General features: G+C 44.2%; 2 protein-coding genes across 3 annotated transcripts; one reads left to right on the forward strand and one right to left on the reverse strand.

Annotated features, from left to right (window-relative positions):
• The first annotated feature begins 2,518 nt into the window (after nt 1-2,518).
• ZFYVE19 (zinc finger FYVE-type containing 19) lies at nt 2,519-19,099 on the forward strand. 2 transcript variants are annotated; one of them, XR_004060762.1, is made up of 12 exons: nt 2,519-2,718; nt 3,233-3,354; nt 5,789-5,842; nt 6,350-6,510; nt 7,372-7,517; nt 8,406-8,520; nt 9,076-9,285; nt 9,777-9,856; nt 10,565-10,675; nt 12,073-12,215; nt 13,604-13,768; nt 18,630-19,099. XR_004060762.1 is itself a non-coding variant. In XM_030949314.1 (11 exons), exons 1-11 carry the CDS (start codon nt 2,665-2,667, stop codon nt 13,674-13,676), a joined length of 1,269 nt encoding a protein of 422 aa, XP_030805174.1. In that variant the 5' UTR covers nt 2,519-2,664; the 3' UTR covers nt 13,677-14,130. The 2 variants fall into 2 exon arrangements, 1 of the variants encoding a protein (XP_030805174.1); XM_030949314.1 differs by lacking the exon at nt 18,630-19,099 and having other exon boundaries at nt 13,604-14,130.
• PPP1R14D (protein phosphatase 1 regulatory inhibitor subunit 14D) lies at nt 18,968-25,599 on the reverse strand. Its single transcript, XM_030949315.1, has 4 exons — nt 25,405-25,599; nt 21,286-21,381; nt 21,068-21,100; nt 18,968-19,036 (listed from the first exon to the last, which is right to left on the reverse strand). The coding sequence occupies exons 1-4, from the start codon at nt 25,585-25,587 to the stop codon at nt 18,968-18,970; spliced, it is 381 nt and encodes a 126-aa protein (XP_030805175.1). The 5' UTR covers nt 25,588-25,599.
• Between the last annotated feature and the right edge of the window lie 233 nt (nt 25,600-25,832).

Consider the following 25,832-nt stretch of genomic DNA (forward strand, 5'->3'; position numbering starts at 1 on the left):
AATAGGAGGATTTTCAGAAGTTCTAACTAAAGTTCAGCACTCACTTAACACACTTATGAAATCCAAAATGTAAGGATTTAACCTAAAACAGAGAGGTATCTAGCAGTGAGGAACATATGCATTCCCATAGATGTACATAACTCATGACACAAGCAGGTGCTACCTTAACTGCATACAAAACCAGATCTTTTTAAAGAGAGACCCACTTCCAGAAGCCTGTGTGTGTGGAAGAAATAAGAGTGTTTGTGCCCACATATTCCTTTTTTACCTGCTTTGAGACTGTCCTGGTTCCTGCCTGGGAGGCAAATCAGAGCCTTTGTGTGCTGTGCTTTTGTAGTCTGTAAGAACCAGAACAGAGATCTGTCAATTATTGCTGCAGGAGAAAAACAGCCTGGAATAAAGCATTACAGAAGCACACAAAATGTACTACTCATAGGTCTATTTCTGTGTTTAATTTAAAATACATTTTCCTTACATAAACAAATAACTGTGGTTGAGAGGACACTTGCTTGCATGACTACAGCCCCGGTTACTGAATCACAGAATAGCTTGGTTGAAAGGGACATATAAAGGTCACCTAGTCCAAAACCCTGCAATAAGCAGTCATCTTCAACTAGACCAAGTTGCTCAGAGCCCCATCCCACCTGACTTTGAATGTTTCCAGAGGTGGGATATCCACCATCTCTCTGGGCAACCTGTTACAGTGTCTTACCACCCACGCATAAAAACTTTTTTCCTTATATTAGTGTAAAACCATTGTCCCTTGTCCTATCCCAACAGACCCTGCTAAAATTCTTGCTCCCATCTCATATAAGCCCCCTATAAGTAAGAAAGGCTGCAAAAAGGTCTTCCCAGAGCCTTCTCATCTCTTGACTCAGCTTGACCCAATGCCCTCAGCATGTCCTCATAGGAAAGGTGCTCCAGCTCCCTAATCATCTTTGTGTCCCTCTTCTGGATATGCTCCAACAGGTCCTTGTCTTTTCTGTGCTGAGGACTGCAGACCAGGATGCAGCACTTCAGGTGAGAGCTGCCCAGAGCAGAGTAGCTATAACTTTGTAGGACAGAGAATACGCAACTTACTGTGCAACAACTGAGTTTGGCAAGAAGACACACAAACCAAAACCCATTTAATCTCTCCTGCACTTCAAATAGGCATTGAAAACCTTATAGGCTAAGTCGTCACATAAGATTTTATAATCGAGTTCGCTTTACCATGGGAAAGAGCCGCGGGCAAAAAAGAGAAATAAAGGAAAGCTGCTGCTGCTCGGCCGCCAAATGGCCTTCGGCTTGGGAGCTGGAGAACCGCGGGGGCCGGGCCCCCTCTGGCGGACACCTGCAGGGAGCGGGAATGGGAACGGGAGCGTGTAGCGCCGCTTCTGCAGACGGGTGAGAGAGAGACATCTCTCGGCCCGGCCCGGTCGCGGCCCCCAGCTCCGTGCTGCCCCCAGCTCCGTGCAGCTCCATGACGCGCTCTCAGCAGGGAGGCTCCGTTTCCTTAGCGGGATACCCCCGCACTCCTCCATGGCTGGGAAGGATCCCTTGGGCTGCTGCTGGTATTTTCTCTTCCAGAGCTGCACTCCGAATTCTACCTGTCAGTCGGTAGGTTGCACTGTAACATCAAGATTGAAGTCTCCTGGTCCTGTTTTCCCATTGAGCAGCTCAATGGCTAAGACAATGAAGCCTTTTATTTGAGTTTGTCCCGATTCCCTGCTTTATACCTACAATATCTGGAATGTCCGGGTGGTCTCTAACACAATTGCTGAACAGGTACGAAGTTTTCTAATGTTTTTTACCATTAAAAAACCCAACCTAACAAAAACCCCAACAAGGACACAAATGCCAAAAATGAAAGATTGAGAGACAACCCCCCATTTTTTCCCTTTAAATTTAGCTTTATTCAGATATTAATGAATTTTACTTCCTTGAATAAATGAGTGAGTTTCCTAATTTAATTGTGAGTCTTTACAACGTGGGGTTATATATTAAACTGAAAAGAATGCACAAGGCACCTGCAAACCCACGCAGTTAACAGGATGACTCATTTGCACTCCGTGACTCTTTTTGCAAACACTGCAGGACACTTACTCCTGAGGGCAGGCGGACCAACACTGGCAGAAGGATGGGTTGGAGTTTTGCAGTTCAGCTGATTCTTGCTCTTCTGAGCCAGGATCTCACCGCAGGTTTAGGACAAAAAAACCCCACCCAGAGTGGCTTGAGCGCAACACTGTCAGCCTGAGAGAATACACTTTCTTGTCTTATTAACACCCAAGAACAGCTCATGCCCTCCGAGCCAGGGCGCCTCAGGCGGGGGCGGGCAGGGGCACGGGACTGCGCGTACCACAATGCATCGCGCGGCGATGGTAGCCGAGCCGGCCGGCTACTGGGACTGTGTGGCACTCTGGGTAATGTAGTTTATCTGCGGAGAGCCGCTTGGCGTCCGAAGGTCGTGAGGGAAGAGCAAGGGACTACAACTCCCGTAGGGCCGTGCTTCGCCAGCTCTGTGTCGAGGGGACGGGAGGGTGGTGTCCGCGGCTCCCGGCTTGTGACAGCCCCGCTGGCCGCCGATCCTTGGGCCTGAGGCAGCCGCAGCACCGGGCAGACCATGGAGCTTGGGATAGCGGAGGTGCAGCGCCGTGCCTGAGGGCGGGCTGGGGCGCTAGCGCCATGGATAGCCGGTGCTATGGGTGCGCGTCCAAGTTCTCTGTCTTCAAGAAAGAGGCAAGTCCGGCTGCGGGGGTCAGGAACGGGCCGGTCCCGCGAGTGCCTCCCCCGCCGTGCGAGGGTCTGAGAAGGGAACCGGGGGCTGCTTCGCCCGGCGCCGAGACACGCTTCCCGGCCAGCATCCTGGCGTTGTTGTCCTTGCTTACTGAGCTCTCGTAATGCCTAATTCCGATATGTCCTCAAATATGAGAAATTACTGACCAAAAAACCAAAAAGTCATTGAATGCCATCTCTCTAATCCAGGATTCTGTCATGGTCTCAGACAATTCACACACACACTTCGCCAAACTATGGGTGAAGTGGCGACTCTGCTCCCAGCATGAGTTATCTGCTGGTGCTCCAAGGTTCTTGAGTCTCCATATCTTCAGCAGCAGCTGGTGAAACAGTTCTGTCACACAAAAATCAGCATTATTTTGTGTGTGCCTCGGCACGGGCACTGTGCCCGCAAGCGGCAGCAGTGTGGTGGCGAGGTGGTGAAGCCCTGTCCTGCCCCTCTCTCCTGTCTCTGCAGTGTGGCTGCAAGAACTGCGGACGCTCCTTCTGCTCGGGCTGCCGGAGCTTTAGCGCTGTTGTTCCCCGCTGTGGAAACACTCAGCAGAAGGTGTGCAAGCAGTGCTATGGGAAACTAACTGGGTAAGATGGAGTGTTTCTTCACCCAAAGACAGTTTGCTGCTTTTGTCCTTCAGTTTATATTCCCTGTGGTGTTGCAGATTTCTGCAGGAGAGCTCTGCCTTCCATATGTGCAGGGATGCTGCCTGTACCCCCAGAATTTCAAGACAGGACATCTCTGAACTTGTTATATGAGCTGTGCAGTCCTAAAATAGGAATCAGGATTTGTGCCAGTTCTCTATAGTTGACAAAGGGTTGACATAGTTTAAGAGTATCAGGTTTAAATCTTCATGGATAGACCCTGAATTCTTGTGGACAGCTTAACTAGATTTGCTGAGGTTAAGCCATGCTGTGGTTTTGCCCAGAAATCTATACCACTTTAACAGTTCTGGCAGTCGTCTCAGATGTGAATAGTTGAGTAGCCTGACGATAAGATGTTCAAAGTGTTATTAATTCTGTGGGCGAACAATGACACAAATCCTCCTTGTTGAGGGATCCCTGCTATGTGTGGCCTGAAGACGTAAAGTTTTGTAGCCTAAAATCTCTTAAATTTTTGCTTTTAAAAGAAAACTAAAAATTATTTGCAATCATAACTTCCTGTTGAAAACAAATCACGTAATTCAGTAGCAGCAGGATTATGGACTTGAACAAGCAACGCAAGAACACAGGTGTACACCAGAATTCCTCTGTCAACCAATTCTTCTGTGTCCTTCTTTTTTTCTTGCATTTCTCTTGTTCCTTTTCCTCACTTTTCTCCTATAGCATGGAATTTTCACCAGCAAGGGGGGAATTTTCTGGTTCTGCAGGTGTCTAAAGGAGAAGAGCCTCATTAGTGAAGGTCTTCATCTTCACAGGCTGCTGAAAACAGTGAAGGACAGTATTCAGTCTTTTCAGTTTTGAAATTATCTGATTTCCTTCACAAGTTCAAAGCCATTAAGAAAACTGGGGTTTTTTTTCTCTTAATTTTAATATCAGCACTAGGGAGCTACAGCAGAAAAACAATCTTCCCTGGCTGGATAGCAGGTAGAATGGTCTCTAGGAATCATAGAATGGTCTGGGTTGGAAGGGACCTTAAAAATCATCTATTTCCTGCCCCTGTGCTGTGGGCAGGGACACCTTCCACTAGACTAGGTTGCCCAGAGCTCCATCCCACCTGACCTTGAACACTTTCAGGGATGGGGCATCCACAGCTTCTCTGGGCAACCTGTTCCAGTGTTCACCACTCTCCAAGTAAAGAATTTTTTTTCTAATCTAAACCTGTGTCTTTCAGTTTAAAACCATCCCCCCTTGTCCTGTCACTATGTGCTCTTCTAAAAAAGTCTTTCTCCATCTTTCTTGGAAGTTTCTGGGAAGACCCCAGAGCTAAATGTGGCACTGCTGGTGAGGTCCCATGAGAGAGGAAGAGACGGGTAGAATCCCCTCCCTTGCCCTGCTGGCCATGCTGCTTTGGATACAGCCCAGGACACAGTTGGCTTTCTGGGAGCACACATTGATGGGTCATGTCCAGCCTCCTATTCACCAGCACTCCAAGGACCTTTTTGGCAGGGCTGCTCTTGATCTGTTTGTGCCCCAGCCTGTGTTGATACCAGGAGTTGCCCCAGCCCAAGTGCAGCACCTTGTACTTTGTCTCATTTCACCTCATGAGATTCCCAGGGGCCCACTTCTTGAGCTTGTCCAGGTGCCTGTGGATGGCATCCTGTTCTGCAGGTAACACACACAGGCTGCAGTGCTGTAAGCTCCATATGTTGTTGTTCTGCATGCAAATAGCTTTCAGAATTGAAGCCTTAGAACTTTGGAAAGCATTCCAACAATGTTGCATTCAGTCATTACTATATGGGCCTTAGCTGTGATTTCTAAGAACAAATAAAATATGTTAACTAACTTACATAAGTGTCTACTTTAGTCCCTCAGCCTGAGCACAGCAAAGTAGAAGAGTTAGACGTGTTTTAGGTGTGCAATGTTCAAGTGTTTTGTAACTTGTTATATAATAACTTCTGAAACACTTTGTTTTACTTGTATGTTATATAATTCTGTATTTGTTGCATGCCCCAGCTCCTTCCAGAGAGTCCTGCTGCATGGAAGCTAATTACCCTGGGAGTCTTACCTAAGTATTCCCTGCCTGCCCTGTGAACTGGGAGGTGCAGGCTGTGGGAGGCAAGGGTATTTCAGCCCCACCTCCTTGGATCACTGGTGACCGTATTAAGTCACATTCTGTCCAGATGCAAAACAACTGGACCAAAGGACAGAGATGAAGGCTCCTGCTGTCCTGGACGACTATACTGTCCTAACCCCTTGCATAAGCTGATTCCTCTCAGTATTAATGAGGTTAAGAAAGGGGCTGTACCAAGAGGTCAAGAAACACCTACTGATTCCTCTTGAGATGAGAGACTACATAATTGTCAGTATTGTCAAGTATTGTCAGTATCTTGAGTTCAGAGAAATAATTTTTGTCTTTCAGAGAAGGATCTCAAAGCAGTTCAGCAAAATGGTCACCACCAGAAAACTACAAAAAGTGAGTTGCATTTGCCAAGCAGTTCTTTCTACTGCAGACAAGCCTTTTAGAGCTTCCTCTTCCCCTGTGGATACCAGCAAAAGTTCGGCTTGTGGTGTGGGTATTTGCTTGTTCAGAGTTAGATTAAGGATAGACTTTTTGTTTTGCTGTTTAGGCTGTTAGTTTGTTTGGAGGGGTGGGGGCTATGCTCTTTTGAATAGACTCCTGAACAGCCACCTGCCTGCAATTATCTGTGGCTTGCAATTATCAGAGTTGGCTTGGAAACAGGAACCTTGTGGTGAAATGTTCCTTGTCTGCTGGGAAGTGCTGCCAGATGTGTTCTTGTGAGCTAAGGTTTCCCTTACTCTTAAGAGTGCTTTATTGTGCTGATATTGGAGAGAGTAGTTTCATTTGTGTTCTGCACTGGCATTCTTCAGATAGCCTCTTGGGTTCACAGAGGATGTTTTCTTATCTCCAGGTTAAAATCCCTGTTCTCATTGACATGTATTTTTTCCATCCTTGTCACAGGCGTGTAGCAGCTTTTGAGGCTAAACAAAACCAGCTGAAAGACAGACAGAAGGCAGCTGCAAAACCCCCAGGTCGAGCAGGCTGCAGATACCAGGGGCTCTCAAAAGAGGATAGAGCTATTGCAGAGAGACTGGAGAGACTCAGGGAGGAAAGGAAACCAAGTGAGTTTTAGAGAACACCATAAATACCTTGGGTGGGAACACTACTATTTGGGAAACAAGGAACCTGGAGGGAGAGGGAAGTGCTGGGCTTTAAGTGGCTGTGATATTAGGGGGATGGAGGCTTAAAATAGGACAGAGCATCCAAGGTCTGCTGCCACAATGGCCAGCTCCTACCATGATTTTAGATCAATGTTCCAGTTTCATTTTGCTTCTTGGGGTTTCTCTTGAAACTACTACTCAGTTTTGGAGCAGTGTCTTATCTGTAAAATCACTTCCTCATTTTCCATTTTTGGGGGTAAAAACCTGCGTCAAACCCACTTGGAGTAGAAGGAAATGAAAGTCTTTGGCCAAACTATTTTGAAGAAGGTTTCCTGTGAGTTTTCATCCCAGTCCACAACTGTCAGGTTCTGGGACTGCTTTGAGGTGCTTGCATGAAAAGAAACTATTTTAAATATTATATGTGGTCTCTAAAAGAAAAAGAACATTCTTCAGAGTGGTTTCCTGGTTATTGTAGAGTCATCAAGTCCAACCATTAACCCAGCACTGCCAAGTCCACCACTAAACCATATCCCAAAGTGCCGCATCTACACATCTTTTGGATACCTCCAAGAATGGTAACTCAGCTACTTCCCTGGGCAACCTTTTCCAGGGCTTGGAAGAAAGGGATAGCAGTTAGCATCAGGGTAGTCTCTGAGTCACTGCAGTATGACCCTTTATTCACGTCAGGGCTGGGCGAGGTTTTTGCTCAAGTGTTCAGAGTCTGATTCCAGAAGGAAATACTATTTTAAGGAAAAAAAACCATGTAGCTTTTCATTTTCAGTAACAAAATAATCTCCTCCCTTGGGTTATTGTGAATTGCAGAGTCCATCCCTACTCAGGCTGAGATTGAAGCTAGGCTGGCAGCCCTGAAGGAGGACGGCCGAGGACCTGTTCCATCCACACAGGAAATGGAGGACCGGTTGGCTGTCCTGCAGGGTAGAGATCCTCCTTCCCAAGCTCCCAGACCTGTAAGCTCCCTCAGCTCTTTAGTCAGCAATTTATTCTGAGCTAACACAGTAACTGGTGTCACAACATGCTAACCATTCTTCCTTCTTCAGCCTTTCTGTGTCCAGGTAGCTTTCTTCAGAAATCTCTGTTTCCTGACTGTGTCATTGCTCCAGAAGCAAATCACCAGCCTTTACCCATTCAAAGCTTCAGTTTGAATGCAGCATGTTCCTTTATGCCAGATGTAGTTTATGTATATATTTTTAACAATAGATGCTAAGGTTTTTTTACTCTCAAGTCATTTATGTACATGAGTAGTTATAGTTTTTCATAGCTATTTGTGTTGGAGGCTTATCAGCCCTAACTTCTAAGTACATCTTCTAGTTGTTACTGCTTACCAGCTGGGCAGAAACCTGTTTATTTTAACAGAAATGGAAGCCCAGTGTGATTTGTCTGAATTTGCAGAGGAACTAGTTGGATATATGGCTTGAAAGCCTATAGGAATGATCTTGTCCCCCAAGATATCATTTCCTTATGGTTCTTTCAGCTGCATGCACAGCTGTTATCATAGGTCTCTGTGGAGCTGCTGGCTGGCACTGTTGAGAGTGGCACTTTGTTTACACTGGATGTAGTGGCAGACCTGGAGTTGGGACCCAGCAGCACGTATTTCTATACACTCAGCACCCCTTTGCCTTCTTTGGGTGACTGCTGTTAGAGCTGTGGGCATTCAGCACCTCTGAAAATGAAGCTCTTACAAATCTTACACCACATAACTGTAAATTGAGATTCTCAATATTAGTGGAGGCATCTTTGTATAATGCTCCCTTCTAGGGTGATCTTGATTGCCAAATTTGATTGAGTATGCCGCTTTCCTCTCATTTGCCTTTTCCCACACTCTCCTGGTTTCTTAGGTGCACCAAGCCCCGGATACCCGAAGTCTGGTCCAGCAGACAGATGACCTGTTAACTCAACTGTCTGAGGAGGTTGCCATTGATGAGCATTACAGACCAAGAGTTCAGCCTCAAGGTATCTATTTTGGCGTCTAAAGATCTGTTTATGTCTAATTATGTATGTGCTATGCTGAGAAGGGAGTTTGTGCCTCTCCATGTAACTTAACAGGTGAGCTGAATGTCCAGTTTGTCCATGTCTTCCCCTTATAATCCCTTGCACTGACCAAGAGTGGCTCCACGTTGGGTCTTGGTGTCTTTGCTTGGAGATAGTTCCTTCTTGTCAGGGTTGTATTATTCAGATTCTGTTTCTCTAGAGTGACTACTCTCTGGGAAGGAGCAGAGGAGCTGTTGCTACTCCTAATGCACCTGTGCACTGTTACAAAACATCAGAATCCAGCATAACATTATCTTCCTGGCTGCATTGCCTTCTCTGTAATCTCACTGTGAGCCACAGATTAGCTCATTTTCTTCTCTTCATGTACAGTGAAGATCCTACTGGCATGTCTCTTCCTCTCGTTACCCAGTTTTATGGAGAGCAGCAAGCTACTCTCATAGCCTTATTTGTCATGTTTTCTGTGCCCAAGGAACATGGCTGCTGAGTCACCAATGTGTTCTGTGTGTCTGTCTGCAGCTGTTAATAGCCAGAGTTTGAATGATCTCAATCGGGGAAGTGAAGATTGTGTTTGCCCTGCAAATCTGGACCCAAAACAGCTAGAGGAAGAGAAGAATAAACTTCTGGCAGAAGCTGCTGCTGAGCTGCAGGAAGAGAACACTAGGCAGGAAAAGATCCTACAGGTTGCCAAGAGACTGGCAGCACTCAAAGGCGAGGACCCAGAGAAAGGTGGGTAGCAGATGAGAATACAGTGCCAAGAGAAGAATCGAGTTGCTGTGACAGAGTAAATTTTTATTAGTGTTTATCCATTAATTCTTCTGTTATGCAAGAAACAGACTGAGATTTGGTTCTGTCTGCAAAGTTGTACAGGTTGGTTTGTCATGAAATCATAATGAGAGATCTAAGTTGAGGGTAAGGGCTAGGGCTGTAAGGTCAGACTGCTTTGTCTTGCACCCTTCTTTGGGATAATTCTAGCATGCTCTGGTGAGGTTAGCAAAACTTTTAAAAGAAAAACTCTGGTTTTGGTGGGGATCTTTTCCATCTCTCTTCCAAGTATTAAAAATGAACAGTAATGTCCTTTCTGAGGAACCTGTACCTTAAAAGGTCAGAGCCAGAATGCCGCAGCCAGCTCACACCACAAAGAATTGTCTCTGGTACATTAGTGTGCACAAGGCTTGAGGCAGGTGTGAGTTACAGTCTCACATTTCTTACTCCTACAGTTACACTGGAAACCTATAAGCTCCCTGACAGTGATGAGGAAGTGGCTGAGGAGGAGGCCATTCGCCGAGTGCTGAAACAGGTCGGAAGTGGCAGCTGTGGCCTTGTTGTTCTTCCTCTTGGTTTTGTCTTGTGTGTGTGCTACCTGGTGAGCGTACAAAGGTTATGTATCTGTTCCTGAGAAGAGCTTCTTTCCTTACTTTCCTAGTGCTTTTCCAATACTAGCTCCCATGGCCCATTCAACTATTTGACAGGCAGTTGAAAACAATACTTCTAGTCTGTCACACTGTCTTTCTCATTCATGCTTAGTGTCTCTTGTGGTCTGCATGTGTCTCCTGTATAACCACGCTTTGCTGGTACTTCCTCTCTTCTTGTTCTGTTTTCTTCCAGCCACTTAGAACATGGATGATGAGATGTGTGCTGTGTAGCTCAGCTTTCTCCTCAAAATGGACATTTCTCCCCAAAATGTCTCTGAATTATCTTGCAGGCAGACCTGAGCTTGACTGATATGTCACATGTGTTTGAGTAGCATGATGCTGAGGGCTTGCTAGCTGCACTGCAAAGCAGAGTGTGTGAGCTGCAGGCCCCTGCTGCTGCAAACTGTCCACAAGGCACACACAGTGTTCCAAGTGCAGAGTGAGCTTACATCTGTCTGGGTAACAGCAGCTGCATTCAGACTTGTCATCTCCTGTTACTGCATGAGAGCATTGAGTGCAGGAGGTTTAGGGCCTGGAATGAGGCTCCCAGCTGTGTTTGAAACAAGAGACTTCTTGCTTTGTGTTGTTACCAGCTCACAGAGGAAGCAGCCCTGGATGAAGCAAGTGGATTCAACATTCCCCCAGATCAGACCACCCATCCAGGACCCTCACAACAGAACCTGTGTAAGCAAGCAAAGCAAAAGGTCAGTGAAATGGTCAAGATCTCTTGAACTGACATCTGGAATGTTCCAGGGTCTCAGGAGAGTACAGTTCTGTAGCAGAAGTTTGTTGTATCCTAGGCTTGATGCAGGAAAAAAATTAAATAACCAGTTTCTCCAGAGCTAACAAGCCAAACAGCTTCTGCAAGGATGACCAGCTCTGAGCTCAGCTGTGAATCATCCTTGTAATTATAAAAGGAATTGTTCCCTGGAATACAATTCCTTTCAGGCTGGCTTTGAGTTGAATGTTACAGAGTTGTGTAAACCAAGAGAAGTTAGTAGACACCTCACAATATGGATATCAGAGAATTATATATGTATAATAAGATCAACAAGGCCATCTACCATACAGGTACCATACAATCTGAGCCAGAGTAAGTGGGAGGTTTCCCTGTGCTTTCAGCATGTGCAGAATAGAACCTCTAGATAGTATTCTACTGTTCGTGTTCTCATATAATGTCAGAGGAAGGAGTTAGTAGCAGGATAACCTATGCTTAGAGTGGATTCTGGCCTGCTGTGGAAATATATACATAATCTCTAATGTATATTACAAGAATTAAATGCACCTGTGACTCACAAGCACCTGTCAGGCCTGCTCCCAGTGGAAGAAATTATATCATTGTAAACATTATCAAAAACATCCATCTCAGGTATGACACCTTGCATTTCTGGGATTACTGATGCAAAAGATAGTGTTAGAAAAAGATTGTGTCAGGAAGCGGCCTTTGCCAGTGTCCAGGCACAATGCCTCAGTGTGTTTTCAGCTCCACAAGAGTTCTCTGTAAGGGAAAAGGAGGCCATAGTTGGCTGTATGGATATATTTAGATTATGATTTCAGATCTTTTTGTCCCAGCCTCAGGTATGAATGAATAGTAGGGGCCTTTTGGCAATTCCTTTGTCCCACAGTTTCCTTCCCACAACAGGGAGAAAACAATGCCCCCACCTCCACATTCCTTTCCCTTCCCACATAGCCTCTTTCAGCAAAACTGTTTGATCTCTTGCTTTTGCAGCAGGAGTTGTCACATGGTATTATTGTGGTGCCTGCCAGAATATCTGAGCTTTATGCCCTTTACGCAGCACACTCAATGTGGGCGTATATCCCTGTAGACTCTAAATGAGGCTGAATACCTGTTTACATTCCAAGCAACATAGATTTTAACCCAAATTCTAGAAAGTACCTTGGATTTTTATTTAATAATCTAGATGTATATGGAGCCTGTCCCTGCACTCTGGGCAAGTTCATCTCACAGACTTAGGATCAACAGAGAGGAAACTGTGGACTATGGGACAGGTCACTGTGGCCATCATGTGTTACAGTTAAGGTCCTTTATTGTCCATGCTGGGGTTTGAACTCTCTGTCTCTTGTTTTCTATGTGAATTAGAGCCACACTCCAGCCACCACAGCTCTTGCAAGGGCAGATGATAGTGATGAGGATGAGTTACCCTGGTGCTGCATCTGTAACGAAGATGCCACTTTGCGCTGCCATGGCTGTGACGGGGACCTCTACTGTCAGCGCTGTTTTTGGTGAGTCATGCAATTCCTCTGGGTCTGAGAGGTGGTCAGAGGTAAGCTTGGCCCCCTTTGTATGTTTTTGTCATTAGGCAGAAAAACAGGCAGTAGGAGGCAAGATTTGAGGAATCCAGATTTGAGCTGAATGCTAGTTGTTAGAGAAATACTTTGTGAGATCAGTAGTTGTCCCAGGCTTCAGGGACTAAACTGGTCCTAGGCAGAAATGCTTGGGTGAATGTTTGGGCACATTGTCTGAGTGTTCTCTGGAGCAGCTGATAATGCTGCATTACGTGGGATGGGATAAATGAGGCCATTGTTCAGTGACTCCTATGGCTTGTTAATGCCATTGATGGATGACCTAGGCTGGATTCCCTTAAAGGGGAAGATCAGATGGTATGAATTCCTGAAGGTTTTCTTAGGTTGAGACTTTGCAATCCTAAACCATATTAAAAAATTCTTTGTTGAAATATGTATGTGTGAGCCTTTTTTCACCAGTCAGGCTGGTGAAAGACTTGCAGCAGCTGTTGTCTTTGTTCTTAAACATGCGTGGCTTGATTTTTGACAAAATTTTCATATCTCAGATTTGGAGGGTTAATTCATTTAAATAAAAAGTTATTCCTGACAAGTTGTATGACTTCTTTTTTTTCATACCTCAGAAGTATTGGGTAGCAGGCTGGGTTCTCAGATTAGTGCTGGATGACATTAAGACAGCAGGCTGGGATAATAAGAGATGCTTTTTGTGCATATTCTTTCATTTCCTGCAAATGTATTTGTAGGGAAATGCAAATGCAGTGGGGGAAATCCATATGAAAATGTTCAGAAAACATATGACTGGCAGTGTTAGATTGTTAAAAACAAAGCTTATGAACAAAAGATCTGACAGCAAACATCAGTAAAAGCAGATTTAACAGTCTGGCAGGTGAGTGTATCATCCACACACTGTGAATGCAGGCTTGTATCTTACTCAACACTGCCTGCTCCTGTGCATGCTTAAGAGAGCTGCTGATACACTGCATTATTTTCAGTTATTTTCCAGAGTTTTCTGGGGGAGACTTTAATTTTGTCTGTTGTCACAGTTGCTAATGTCCCTGGAATCACAGACACAGTGCTGAAAATGAGCCATGAGTTACGTGAATCTCTTCAAGAGGGAAAGAAACAGAAGGACCTGTTGTCATTTTCAAATCCAGCTGACAAGGATGAGCATACCTTTCCATACAGCACCTCAGAAATTTCTGTTACAAGCAAATATCTTTAGTTAGTCCATGTGGCTGCCAGTCAGGTCTTCACAGTCCTTGGGATAAGTTTCTGGTTAAGGGCTGCTGGGAGATATCTTGTGCAGTGGCTAAGGGTGAGTTCCTGGCCTGGGTATTTGCTTCTGACTACACTTTGTATTTGCTTCTTAGGGAAGGCCATGAGGAGTTTGACCTGAAGGACCACCAGACCTCCCGCTATCATCTTCCTTGCAAACAGAAGTGACCACACTTATGGGCAGAAGAGGAGCTGGAGAATGGGAAAACAGAGGAGCCAGCCAGATGGGAAGAATCTAAGTGGATTTGCAGCCAGAACGGGTGATGTTTTGGACAGTTACAGAATGTGCTGTAATTTGAGAGAGGCTTGCAGGGCATGTGACTTGGTCTTCACAAATACACCTGAGAAGTGCAGGGTTTGCTGTGCATGCTTGGGGATAAATGAGGACTTGATATGAGGAGGTGGATACAAGTCCATAAATACAGATGATAAAACAATGTGGGTAGCAGGAAAGATGTGTGTTTAAGGCAGTACTGACTGGCTGATAAATAACTTCCTGCTTTTACTAACAGCTTATACACTGGTTCAACAGGCAGCAAAGCACTTTGCACTGTGAAAAATGTCTGCATTGTGATCACGTGTGTGATGGGAACTTGCAAAGCATAATAAAAATTATTTACAGAGGCCTGTGGTTAAAGTCTCTCCTGAAAATGCCTGATAGCCCTTAACAAAGTGTTGGTTTCTTATAATGGTATGTTAGTCCTAGTGTCAAGCAGCTTAGGGAAAGAAATGAAGAATAGTGAAGTCATCAAAATGTTTCTGTGGAGTGTCTGGAAAGGATGCAGGGCAGTGTTGCTCACTGACATGAAAAGAAGGATCCTTTGAAAAGGTCATCTGCTACTGATACAGTGTTGTGGCCTGCAGTGGCTGTGCCTGCTGTGGCTGTGCCAAGGTCATGTCATCTGTAAGAGCAACATGTTAGAAAGTGTTGTGTAGAAGTCTGAAAGCAGGATTTGACTTTGTTTATTATTTGGTCACCTGGTAAGATAAAAATGTTACCTGTGTGATGCTCTTCATCTGGTTAGGAGAGAAGCTCAGTTGCATACCTCTCCATATCTCTCTCGGGAGACAATCCAGATGCAAGTGGAACTTGCCAATGCCCAGAACACCCAGAATTGCTTCAAATACCCAAGTAAATTGGCTGTGAACATGCTCTATTATTCCATCACGATGAGCTCTTTCCAAATAATGTGACTTCTGAGAGAGCTCTCTAAGGCTGACAAATTCCAATTGCAAGAAAATAAAGGATTTGCCTTTGACAGGGAATTTCCAATGAATCTTGCCTGTCTGGTTTGACACTGCCACTCCCAGCTGTCTGCCTTGCCCCCGTGCTTAAGGTCAGTGCCTCCGAGGTGAAGTGATGAAACAGTGTTTACCTGCACCTCTGGTCAGAGGACAGCAAATGAATTAAACCACTGTTGAAGGTGTGTTTCTGCTAATGTGTTGCTCTGGATCAGACTCTTAAAAAAAAAACAGATTCAAACAATGTAGAATAGTAATACTTTAGGTTAACATACTAAAAATGGCAAGCATATCCAGTAGTGCCTTTGAAACTTTTCTTAGGAAGGGATGGCAAAACTTGACTTCTGTGGAGGATCTTTCTCCTGGCAGCCCTTGCTTCACCAGTGCCTGTCTCCTTGGGACAGGTAGATGGGAAAATTACTTGAGTTGCTCTGATCCAAGAGCTCACAATTAACCCTGTGACACACAAAATTTAAGTTATTTAAGTAAGCCCTGAGGAGCTTGCAGTCTTAAAAATCAAAACCAAAACGCTGTTCTTTATTTATTATTAGCATAGGAGTGACACTTTTTCGCTGCTATTTGACATGGATAATTAGTTGATAGTAAGACAGCCCAGTTCTATCTGAGGTTAAAGCTCTCATGTTTTATGTATACAGGGGAAGGTGCACCTCTCTGTTCTTATTTCTCTCCTAAATTGACCCACTGCTTTGGGCTTCAGCCTGTGTCTTCCCCAAGCAGTTAGTAGCAATTTTGTTTTTGATTTACAGCTGCTGTTTTTTTCAATGTCTTAGTATAAGCTGGTATGATACTTGCAACATTTTGAATGCTTCATCAGCCACAACAAAACTTTAAGCTCCCTTGCAGTTAGGCAGCCTTTGTCTTGTAAGCCCTGCCCTGTTCACATCAGTAGTAATGGAGCAGGTTGCAGCCGGAAGCAGTTTATTTAGATTCCCAAATTGGTTTCTGTGGGGCCATCCCAAGGAATCCAGAAATGCACCCAACCCATTACCTGAAATAGAACTTAGTCATATATGGAAGACTATCTTCAAGTCATGCAGACACAAGCTACTGTTTTCCCTGCACCACTAATGGACATTTTTGTGGCTGCTGCACTTTCTGCATGTAATGGGGCATTTTAGTAGTAGCCCAATCACTTTCCCCTGAAAAGCCATTCCCACTGTAGCTGTTGCCTCAGTGAACTCCATGTAGGAGGGGCAGCGGGGTATCCAGATGGCTGTCTGCAGGAAGCACACCTAGTTGAATCTGTGTTGTGAAAGAGGAATGCTGGCATGACCTTTAAGTGGGCAGTGCACTGTTAGCTGTGTTACTTACTCCCTGTCCTTGTCTTTGAAAAGGTGCTGGTAAACAAAGACACTGGTAATCAGTCAATTCCTGACAGGCCAGATCAACTTCAGTCATAGCTGTTCAAGGACAGAAGACAGCTTGGCATCTTCCAGAAAGAGATTCAACTTGTTTGCTCTTGTCTTTGTAGCAAGTCATGAGGGATTTTCTTTCCCTCTCAAAATGTTTTGTATGTGAATTATCAAATGTGGGCTCCACTCCAACAAGAATTCAAATTAGAAAAGCTCATGAACTTTCATACATTGGGTTATCTTGGTATAATCAACAGGGCAAAGTTCTTTCAAGCAACGTTCTTAGATACAATCTACATGCTTATGCTAGTGGTGGTGCTGAGAAACAACAAAGTTAACTGGAAGATGTTTGTAACAAAAATTTTTCAAGCATTGATTTTAATCTATCCTTGTGGTCTAGTGTGAGAACAACTAAAACGTAAACCAAACCAAGTGTGATTTACTACTGTTTAAGAATGAAACAAAAAAGAAGTTACTCTGATTGCATTACATTGCTTTTTCTTTTGCACCAGTGAGCTGAGAAACCACCTACCACTGGCCACATATTGCCTTTCTCCCCTGATCTCAGTGTGCTCAGCTGAAGTGCTCTCAGGTATCATTATGTATCAGAATTCCTTATGTATCAGAACCAACTGCACATGATAGGGTCTGCAGCTTACTCTTTTCCTGATACTTGCAGAATAAGCATAAAGACAACTTTGGTCAAGCAGAGTTTTCAGAACCTGCTTTGTCTTTGATTTTAACAATGTCTACCTTAAAGCGCAGACAAAAATTCTTTTTGCCTCACTCCATATTGAGGAAATACAGAACAGTTCCCAGGGGGAAGAAACTATTTCTCTTGGGCCAGAGGAGAGGCATGTCATGTCTTTGTGCTGTTGCAACTCAGCAGAATAAAACAAAGCCTGTTAGTGGGGTATATAAGTAATCTGAACTCCTATACTGCTGTGCTGTAACTAATTGCATCTCTAGTTTAGGACACTCTCCTCATGTCCTGTCCACCTCGCTCTTCCACCTGAACTTCTGTTTGATCCTAGTCTTTTTTTACCAGTGCTCAGAGCTTTTTGTCAATATGCTGCTCTCCTTTCTCCAGGTGTGTGTTACATGAGTCTTAGCAGGTGTCATCCATAAGCCAGATCTGCAACCATTGCAGGTCTGGATTTTTGTTGTTATTTTACTGATTAAGTTGAGATTTCATGAGGGTAGGCATGTCTCACTAGCCCCTTATTAGGCCAAAATTGGCATGTTCCCAGGGCTACCAAAGATATATACTGGACCTGATAAAGAAAGACCATTTCTCCAGCCTAGTGGGTGAGGCTTAGAACATCTTGGAGCAGCCTCAGAACAAGACATGAGGTCCATGGCTTGCGAACTTCCAGTCAGATACAAGAAAAGCATGTGAAAGGAAGCAGGCCCTTATATCACAGTTGTTACTGCAGCTTGGATTTTGTCTTCTTAGAGGACACAACCTACAGTTTGTTCACTGACAGCTGGAAAATAGGAGGGAAGAACAAGATAATAGTCATCACACTGCTACTGATAAAGATGGAAAGACGAATGCATTTAAGATATTATTGCTCCAGCCCAAGAATCCTTGTTTGTCTTTGTTAGCTAACCTGCATGCCCCTCTGGTTGCATAGTTGGTTCCTTCTGCCTGGCTCATCAAACAGACAAGAGATTACTCAAAAGTTGGCCTTGAATGTTGTGCTCTTTAGGAGCTCCTCTGGATGTGACTCAGACTCATCTCTTGTGTTTGCGTAGCAGGTAGCAACATAGGGATAGGGCATAATGTGAGAGTGCTCTGCCTAAGCAATCAGCTTCCATTTGCTGTCTTATTTCCTAGTCCATGTGTCAAGTTACTGACTTGCTGAGAGGCTGGATGTATTTTCCTCTGTGTTTTTCCAGGCAAATACTAGTTGTAGCCAGAAGAGTTTGTGCAGCAAGGTACTGTGTCCTACTTCCCTGCTCATTTGTGAGACCTACCTGTCTGCAAAAGACTCGCTCCAAGATGCTCCCTGAAGGGAAGTTGGGAGCAGGTATTTTTTACTTCGGTTTTTCTTTAGAATCTAAAGAGAGAGCAAAATCAAGCAGTGCATGGCTGGTTTTCTCTGTTTTAATATAAAATAAGTATTTTTCCAACATCTTTTTGAACTAGGAGAAAAATCATTCCCAGACCTTGTTCCTTTAGGAAGGCTTCTAAGTTTTAAGTCTTAAATTCTGCAAAATGGAAAAAAAAAATAGCCATTAGCTGTAGCAGCTGTTTCACAAATTTCTCCTTAAGTAGACCAGGTGCAGCCAAACTATCATATATTTTCTGTCCAACCTTCATAAATAACAGAGGCTTAGTAAGACTTACAAAGTATGTGCAATGCTGTAGAGTCAGGTACAGCAGTAACAGGCAGGAGATCACAGTGGGGTTTAAGCCAGACTGAAATGAGGTGCAGCTTAACACTGGCTGATTTTCCATGTTGATGAATGAGTGATAACCAGTGCCTTATTTTCCTTGCAGTGGATGAAAAACAGAAGTCTTGATGAGCTCCTGAGAATTATATTCACTGCTCCTTGGCCAGCATGGAAATTCCTAGAAGAATCTAAAGGAGGGACATCTTGTCCGGTTCCTCAGGTTAACACACTCTTTAAGAATCAGGAAAATGTACAATCTAGCTCCCTCCGATGTGTGAAGGAGTGGAGACTTCAAACCACTGGTACAAAGTTCACAAACTGGGTGAAGTTTCTCAATAATAATAAGTCCTAAACATACTCAGAAGTTCTGTTGCTGATCCTGGTTTTTGTCAGGAAGATACATGTTTCCTTGTAACCAAAGCAGGGTTTTCCTTGTGAGCAAGGTCATTTCTTCTGAGGATTGGTGACTCTTCGGAGACCTCTCAATCGACTGAGCAATTCTGTGATGAAGTCCTACAATAAGAGTTGGTTGAAGGATGTCGTATTAATTCCAGCACTCACCAGCCCAAAGCATACTGTGGCGTTTCCATCATTCACACATTCACCCTTACATTGAGCAGAAACCACAATTTTGACATATATTGGGCAAATCTTTTAGCTTAGGAAAGGAGACCTTGTGATGGATAAGAAGGGTCTGAAAGCTCCTCCCCTTTCCCTGTCTCCCTTTGGAACAGCCATGTTTACTTTCTCCTCAGGAGCTAGCCTGACCCTCTTTATCCCAGATACCTGCTTTTCCCACCATAAGATGACCTCAGGATGCTGTTGTTCTCTTTTAGGTTCCACTGCTTCCTGTTGCCACCATAACCTCCTGCCCACTTCTGCTGCCCTCCCAAACTAGGGCAAAGCAAGCTGTCCCTCTTGTTGAACCAGTAGAGCTCCATGTTGTGAATTGCAAACCATCCTGGAGCTGTGCCAGTTCTACAAGGAAGTGGCTGGCAGAGAAGAGGTGGAGCAAAACATGTAGGACTAATGATAATGTTGAGCAGGGGTTGAGGACAGGCAGAGCAGATAGACGAGAAGTTAATGGAGACAAACCCTGACTACTTTGCTGACACAGCCAAGGACTATGAACTAAACTGACCTATCTGGTTATTCCAAGCAGAAGGCAATGTGCAGACTTTACCCTCTGCATGGCAAGTAACACCACCATAAAGCGGTATGCAGCCTTTCTTACCCAAAGACATCACTACATGTTATTGTAATTAGGCATGGTCACTGGAAATACTGCAGCTTGTTACCATTTGTGCTGTGTGGAATCCCAGCACCCTCACTTGGGTGATCAGAGGTTGCCATAACATGCTCTGGAAGTAAATGCCTAGGATCATACCTTTCTTTTCAGTCAGCCCTTTCAGTTTCTTGTCTGCCTTCTGCAGTTAAACTGCTGAGATCTTTCAAGGGGACTGGATTCAAGATCCCCAGGGTGAAAGTATGTGTTTTTGCCAACGGGGCAGCAGTATCTGTATTCAACTGTCGTACTGTGCTGTCCACAAGACACTTTCATGGCTTCTGACCTAGCAGAGCAAACTCTCTTCAGTTACCGCTCTGGGAATGTGAGCTTCTTGCCTCAGATCTGACATTCAGACACTCTGAAAACTATTTCATATTGCCAGCTTTGCTGAAACCCCTGCTAGGAGAGTATCTGTGATAATTGCTACAGCCCAGTTTAATTTCAGTGATACTAATATTGATTTGGTGTATGAATTTCAGTCATGCATTCATCTCATTTTCTGTATGTTCAGCACTGCACAGCCACACCAGCTCGACAACACGTGGAGTCTGATGGATGATGTGCAAGCAGAATGTTCACATGCGGTGCATGGGGCTGAAGCAGTGATGGGAACCACATTTTGCACAGGTGTGCAGTGCAGCAAAGGCAAGCCCTGTGTGGTGCATGCACACAGTATTGCCTCCAGTTGTCTGGACATTGTGGGATTTAACTGTCTAATTCAAAGTAAAATCTTGCAAAGTTATGTAAGGGAAAAAATCCATGAGTAAAATTAACCTACATGGCCCCTGCTCAGCAGTTATCTGCCCAGTCCAACCTAAGGGCCATTCTACATCCTTGTCACTCATAACCCTAGAGTGTTTTAAGCTAAGAATGCATTCAGTTAATAGTGTAAAAACTATTAACTGATGTTAATAGTTATGTGAGTTATGTCATTTTCTATGGCTTTTCTACACCGAGGATCAAACAGCAGCTCAGACTGACCAGCTTAGGATATCCAAAACATGGAAAGAACTTCCTCTGATTGTAAAGCATAATTCCTTATTTGCTGTAGTGCTCTGCCTTCAGCTCATTCATGTGCATTTATATGTAATTTTACAATCACAGAATAAAGTGGCAAACACCTCCCATTATGATTAAACAAATCTGCAGCACAGTAGTGTCTTGGCTACTCGGCCAAGTAGCAGCAGAGACAGTGTAACAGAATAGTATAACATGTATACATGTAAATTTCTATATTTCTATGGTGCTTCACTCACCTCTGTGGGGCTGGAGCACTCATGGAGGATTTCCTAAAAAAACAAGGAGTCATCATTTTAGTATTTTATGGGTTGTTCTAGTTCTCCCCTCCCTACAAAGAGGAAGGCACAAGAAAGCATCATGCAACACTACAAATACTTATTCTCTACCCCACATGCCACTAGTCTTTATGAAGAGAAGTTCACTAACTTAAAATCACCAAGTCCCTCTATCTGACCTGTAGTTTTATCTTCTGTTCTTCATTAGGGACCTCCAGGAGATCTTCAAGATCAATTTGTGGTTCAGGAGCTGCTGCCTCTGTTTCCTCCCTTAGCTAAAAGGGAAAAAAACCACCAGAGTTAATTAACCGTCAAACTTCTAAGAACTCTAGAGGCCATCTTTAAAGAACTAAGCAGCTGAGTTACAATAAAACTATGCAGCAAAGCTGAGGTCAAGATATAAATCATCTCAAAAAAGGGATGTTCTTGTAATGAGGGCATGGATTCCAGCCCCTTGGTAGTGTCTGCTACAGCCACACATCCTGATGTACACATTCTTCATCTTTTCCAAACACTACATGGCTCAGGGATCATCACCCACCATTGGAAGACCATTTCAAAGATGTCAAACTGCCGTGCCACATATACCAGCCTGTGGCACCCTTCCTCTATGAGGAGTTCACCAAACAGAACTCCAACAGGCTTAATCTTAGCAAGGCATAAATAATAGAGGGAGATTTTAGGGTTTTATGCTAATTACACTCATCTACTTTGTATCTAAGGCTTTTGGCAGTAATGGAGAGAAAATTATGCTGTTGAAAGACCTAACAATATTTTGCCAGCTTTCTCTAATAGATATGAGAGGGATAGAATAGTCTTCTTTAATGTAAGAGGGACTCCAAGTTTTGGTGACTGGAGTGATAATCTTGTACTGCATGGGGGTGTTAGTTGGAAACATTTGTACACTTGATCACAGACACATTTTAGCTTCACAAATCTCTGCAAGGAAAGCAGCCTGTGTTTTTCCAGTGTATTTGCAAAATTAATCTTTCACAACACAACACTAGTGATATTTTGGCATAGTAATCAGTAGAATAAGGGTACTGGGTGAACAGCACAGTTCCTGATTGCCAGGTTATGGCATTTATGGATGTGTTTGTAAAACATTGAACATTAAAGACAATACTTACAGGAAAAAAAGAAACTTTTCCCGGGCAGTCACTGATACTAAGCCAGAGAGGAAGTAGAAAGCCCTTGTTTAGCTTTGATACACAGCTAACTTAAGAATAAATAATAAACCAGAGTTAAATATATTGTACTGTGACCCACACAGTATTTCTTCTTAAAAGTAATATTTTTCATGTGACTTTTTAGAAAACAGGTGTTGATCCAGTCTGACTTTGTCTCTGGTTAAGAAGCTAAGTAGGCTGGGAGGGCGAGATAGGGTAGGAAATCCCTGTGGCTTTTAGTCCTAGTGTGGATGTTCTTCTGGATTCCATATGCAAGGAATCATCTCAAAAATGAGTCTTAGTTTTGCTAAAAAGCCTCGTGACAGTAAACATCATAGCATTCCCTGCATCAGGAGGTGATGTTTGATCTAACCTTGCTGTCATTTGAATCTCTGGAAAACACCCAGGAACTGTGCACTGCCAAGGGCAGGTGGAGTAAAGTAAGAGGTAACAGAGACAATTGTAATGGAAGTTGATGGATACAAGGAAGCCCAAAGAAGCAGGGCAACTAAATAGTCTTGTCACAATGCACAGAGGAGAGCAGGATGACCTGCTGGACATCTCTGTGATTACAAGTAATTTACTGTGGCACATGTATGTATTTGAAGAGATCCTGTTAACAGGATCTCTGACCTGGCACAGCATTATGTTATGTAGTTCCTTGTAGCAAATCTCTTATGCTGGCCTGAATGCATCAGGAAGCAGGGAAATCTCTTGTGCTGAAGAGATGCTAGCAAGGGCAATCCACTGGCAATCTGTTCCTGTAAGGGCATGGCTGGGTTTCTCACTTGTGCCTGCTGGGATTTTGCAGTAGGGAAAAAGAATCCCCTTTGGGCAGCTACTCTGATGACAGTAAACAGCTCTTCATTCTCTGGAAAACTGGACCGAACATAAACTGACTTGTTTTTCTGACACCTTTGCAAGTGTAAAGGTCTATCTCTGTACACTTCAGCAAGTAAGTGTAGCACATGGAGGACCCATCTTGGGTCATGTTACTGGTCCTAGCAAGTGCTTTTTGTCTGTCTCAGAAAAAAAAGTGACAAAAATGTAACTCTTTAAAACTGCAGTAATTCTCCAAAGGGCAAGATGTTCTGTTACTCAAAGCAGCAGCCATTCTCCTTGCTTATCTCTAGCAAACCTCAACAGTCAGGAAAAGGACTCTGAATTGAGCTACCAACTCCAGGGACAGTCCCTCAAATGCCAGTGCAGGATGGTTGGGAAGCAATATTGTCACTGCCACTCTTCTGAACAGCCTTCACTCAACAGGACTACCACGTTAGCACTTTGCAGACACACTGAGTTTTGCCTGTCTGACTGGGTCTGCTGATAACTTCTGCTCCCATGTGCACTGTAGAATGTTTCATAATGCATTATCAAGAGGCCTAAGATACAGCTGAGAATTTCTTACTATCATTTTAATAAACTATAGAAAACAACTGGAAATTCATAACTAACTTGAAGAGATTAGTCATTTTTACTGAGCAAGCTATGTTTGGGAAATCTAAAACAGCTAGTTAACAGAACAGAAGCAGTAATATACTCATTTTCAGAGGAGCCATGCATTTGCAGAAGAAGAAAGGACCTTTTTCTCCATATTTGTTTTCTGCCTGTTCTTTGCATAAGGCATAAATTAAAACAGAAGTATTTTGTCTCCCAATATGGCATGAGAATCTGGCACATTCCCACATAAATATCAAATACACAGTCACACAGGAAGTCACACAGAAAATTATTATTATAATGATTATAATAATAAAAGCAACAGCAACAACAATAAGGACAGGCTTAGAAGCAACTCCTGAAGTCTGGGTCTTCAGCTGTGAAGGTGACATTATTCTATAGCTCTCAGGCCCAGAAAATCAGCCTGGGCAGGCAGAAATTTCTCTGTACCATCATGGCAAGTAGCACAAAACCCACCATTTGTAGCCGGTTCTGCCATGTCCACTGTTGATTGCAATTTGAAACTGCTGATGCTCAGAGCGGAAGGCTCTAAATAATCATCAGCTCTTATTTCCTTGTATCTCAAAAGTGTGCTTAACGCTGCACTGGGGTGCAAATACAGAATATAAGACAGAAAGGGCCTGGCAGTTCATTTAGTCCATCCCCATCCAGGACATAAATAAGCAGTTTTACACAATTTGTTAAACCCATCTGTGTCATCTGTTGAAGACAGAGATTCTCTGTGAGTCAAGAAAGATGTGTTCTCTTACTGTATCAGCCACTGCCCTAGAGAGAAAAGCAAAATCCTTAATCAAGCTATTTAAATGTATTTAAGATCATGGTGCACAATGAGGGAAAGCCTTTCATCTTTTACTGTACCACACTCCAAAGGATTATCTCAAACACAGAAGAACACTATTGCTTCTGAAAGCACCCAGCATACCTGTCATGCATCTAAGGACAATATATGAATAGAAGTGATAGTACAGCATTAAAATTTCAATATACCCTGGCAGTGCTGGAACTTGAATGTCACTAACCCAGTGAAAAAATGCAACAGCTGAAGTAAAGACCTGCAGCATCCAGGTGCTGTAGGCACTCCTGGATCTTTCCTACTGGGACAGCTCTCAGTCAGGCTAGAAGAATTTGGGAGGGACAGTTCCTGGTGCAAAGGAAAGCTCAGACAAGGGAGACAGCTCTGGGGATGGGTGAAGATGGAGGCATAAGATCTCTACATTTGAGCAAAGAGTTTTTTTCCCACTCTTCCCTGTTGCCAGTAGTGTGTGCAGACTCTGAAGTTACAAATACAGTACATTCCAAAATGTCTCATTCAAACAGCAGGTAGAGCCTCACTGTTGTGTCCAAAAAGAACAGGGATACACTGATCACTCTAACCCAGCTAGCCTGGATACTGCTCACCACAAAGCCACTCATCACATGGAGTTCAGCAACAGGAATCATCGTGGGTTTATACATCTCTCTAGGTTGTGCTACTCATGCTGAGCAATAGCTACACCCCCCCAGTGGGTGCAGCTCCAGGCAGTTCAAAGCCAGTTGGATTGCATCAATGCAAGCTTCCCTGCCTGCTGACATACCAGTCAGAGTGCTGCAGAGGGGGCATGGAGATACCTGCTGGAAGCTAAAGACAAGGAACTGTTTCCAGTGAAGCAGAGCAAGCAAGCTACTCACCCGGCATTGGTAGAGCTCCTGCAGCTGGGTGTTGATCCATTCCTCCAGGTCTAGCCAGCGCTGTAGGTCTTTGCGGTTGTACTTAATGGTCAGCTTGCCCAGTTTCCTGTGTGATGATTCCTCCCCAGGTTTCTCTGGCGTCTGGAAAGTCACCCGGGGCAGTGCACTGGAGTTGCTGGCCATCCTCAGTGCCTCCTCCTCTGACAGCAGGACTCTCCCTCCTGTGGGCTCCCTCACACCTTTTCTCTGCCTCCTTTAACCAAAGCCTCTCTGCAACCAGTGCCTCCCAGCACAAGCTAGTTACAGGCACCAAGGCTGTGAGGCATTGGTGGTCCTAGGGAGAGAGTTAGGGGTGGCCACAGGGCTGGGGCAGCAGCCGGACTCTGCAGGCTGAGTTACAGCTGCAGACTCTTGGGTTTCACCATCAG

The sequence above is a fragment of the Camarhynchus parvulus genome, chromosome 5 (assembly GCF_901933205.1).
Source record: "Camarhynchus parvulus chromosome 5, STF_HiC, whole genome shotgun sequence".
NCBI classification, from domain to species: domain Eukaryota; kingdom Metazoa; phylum Chordata; class Aves; order Passeriformes; family Thraupidae; genus Camarhynchus; species Camarhynchus parvulus.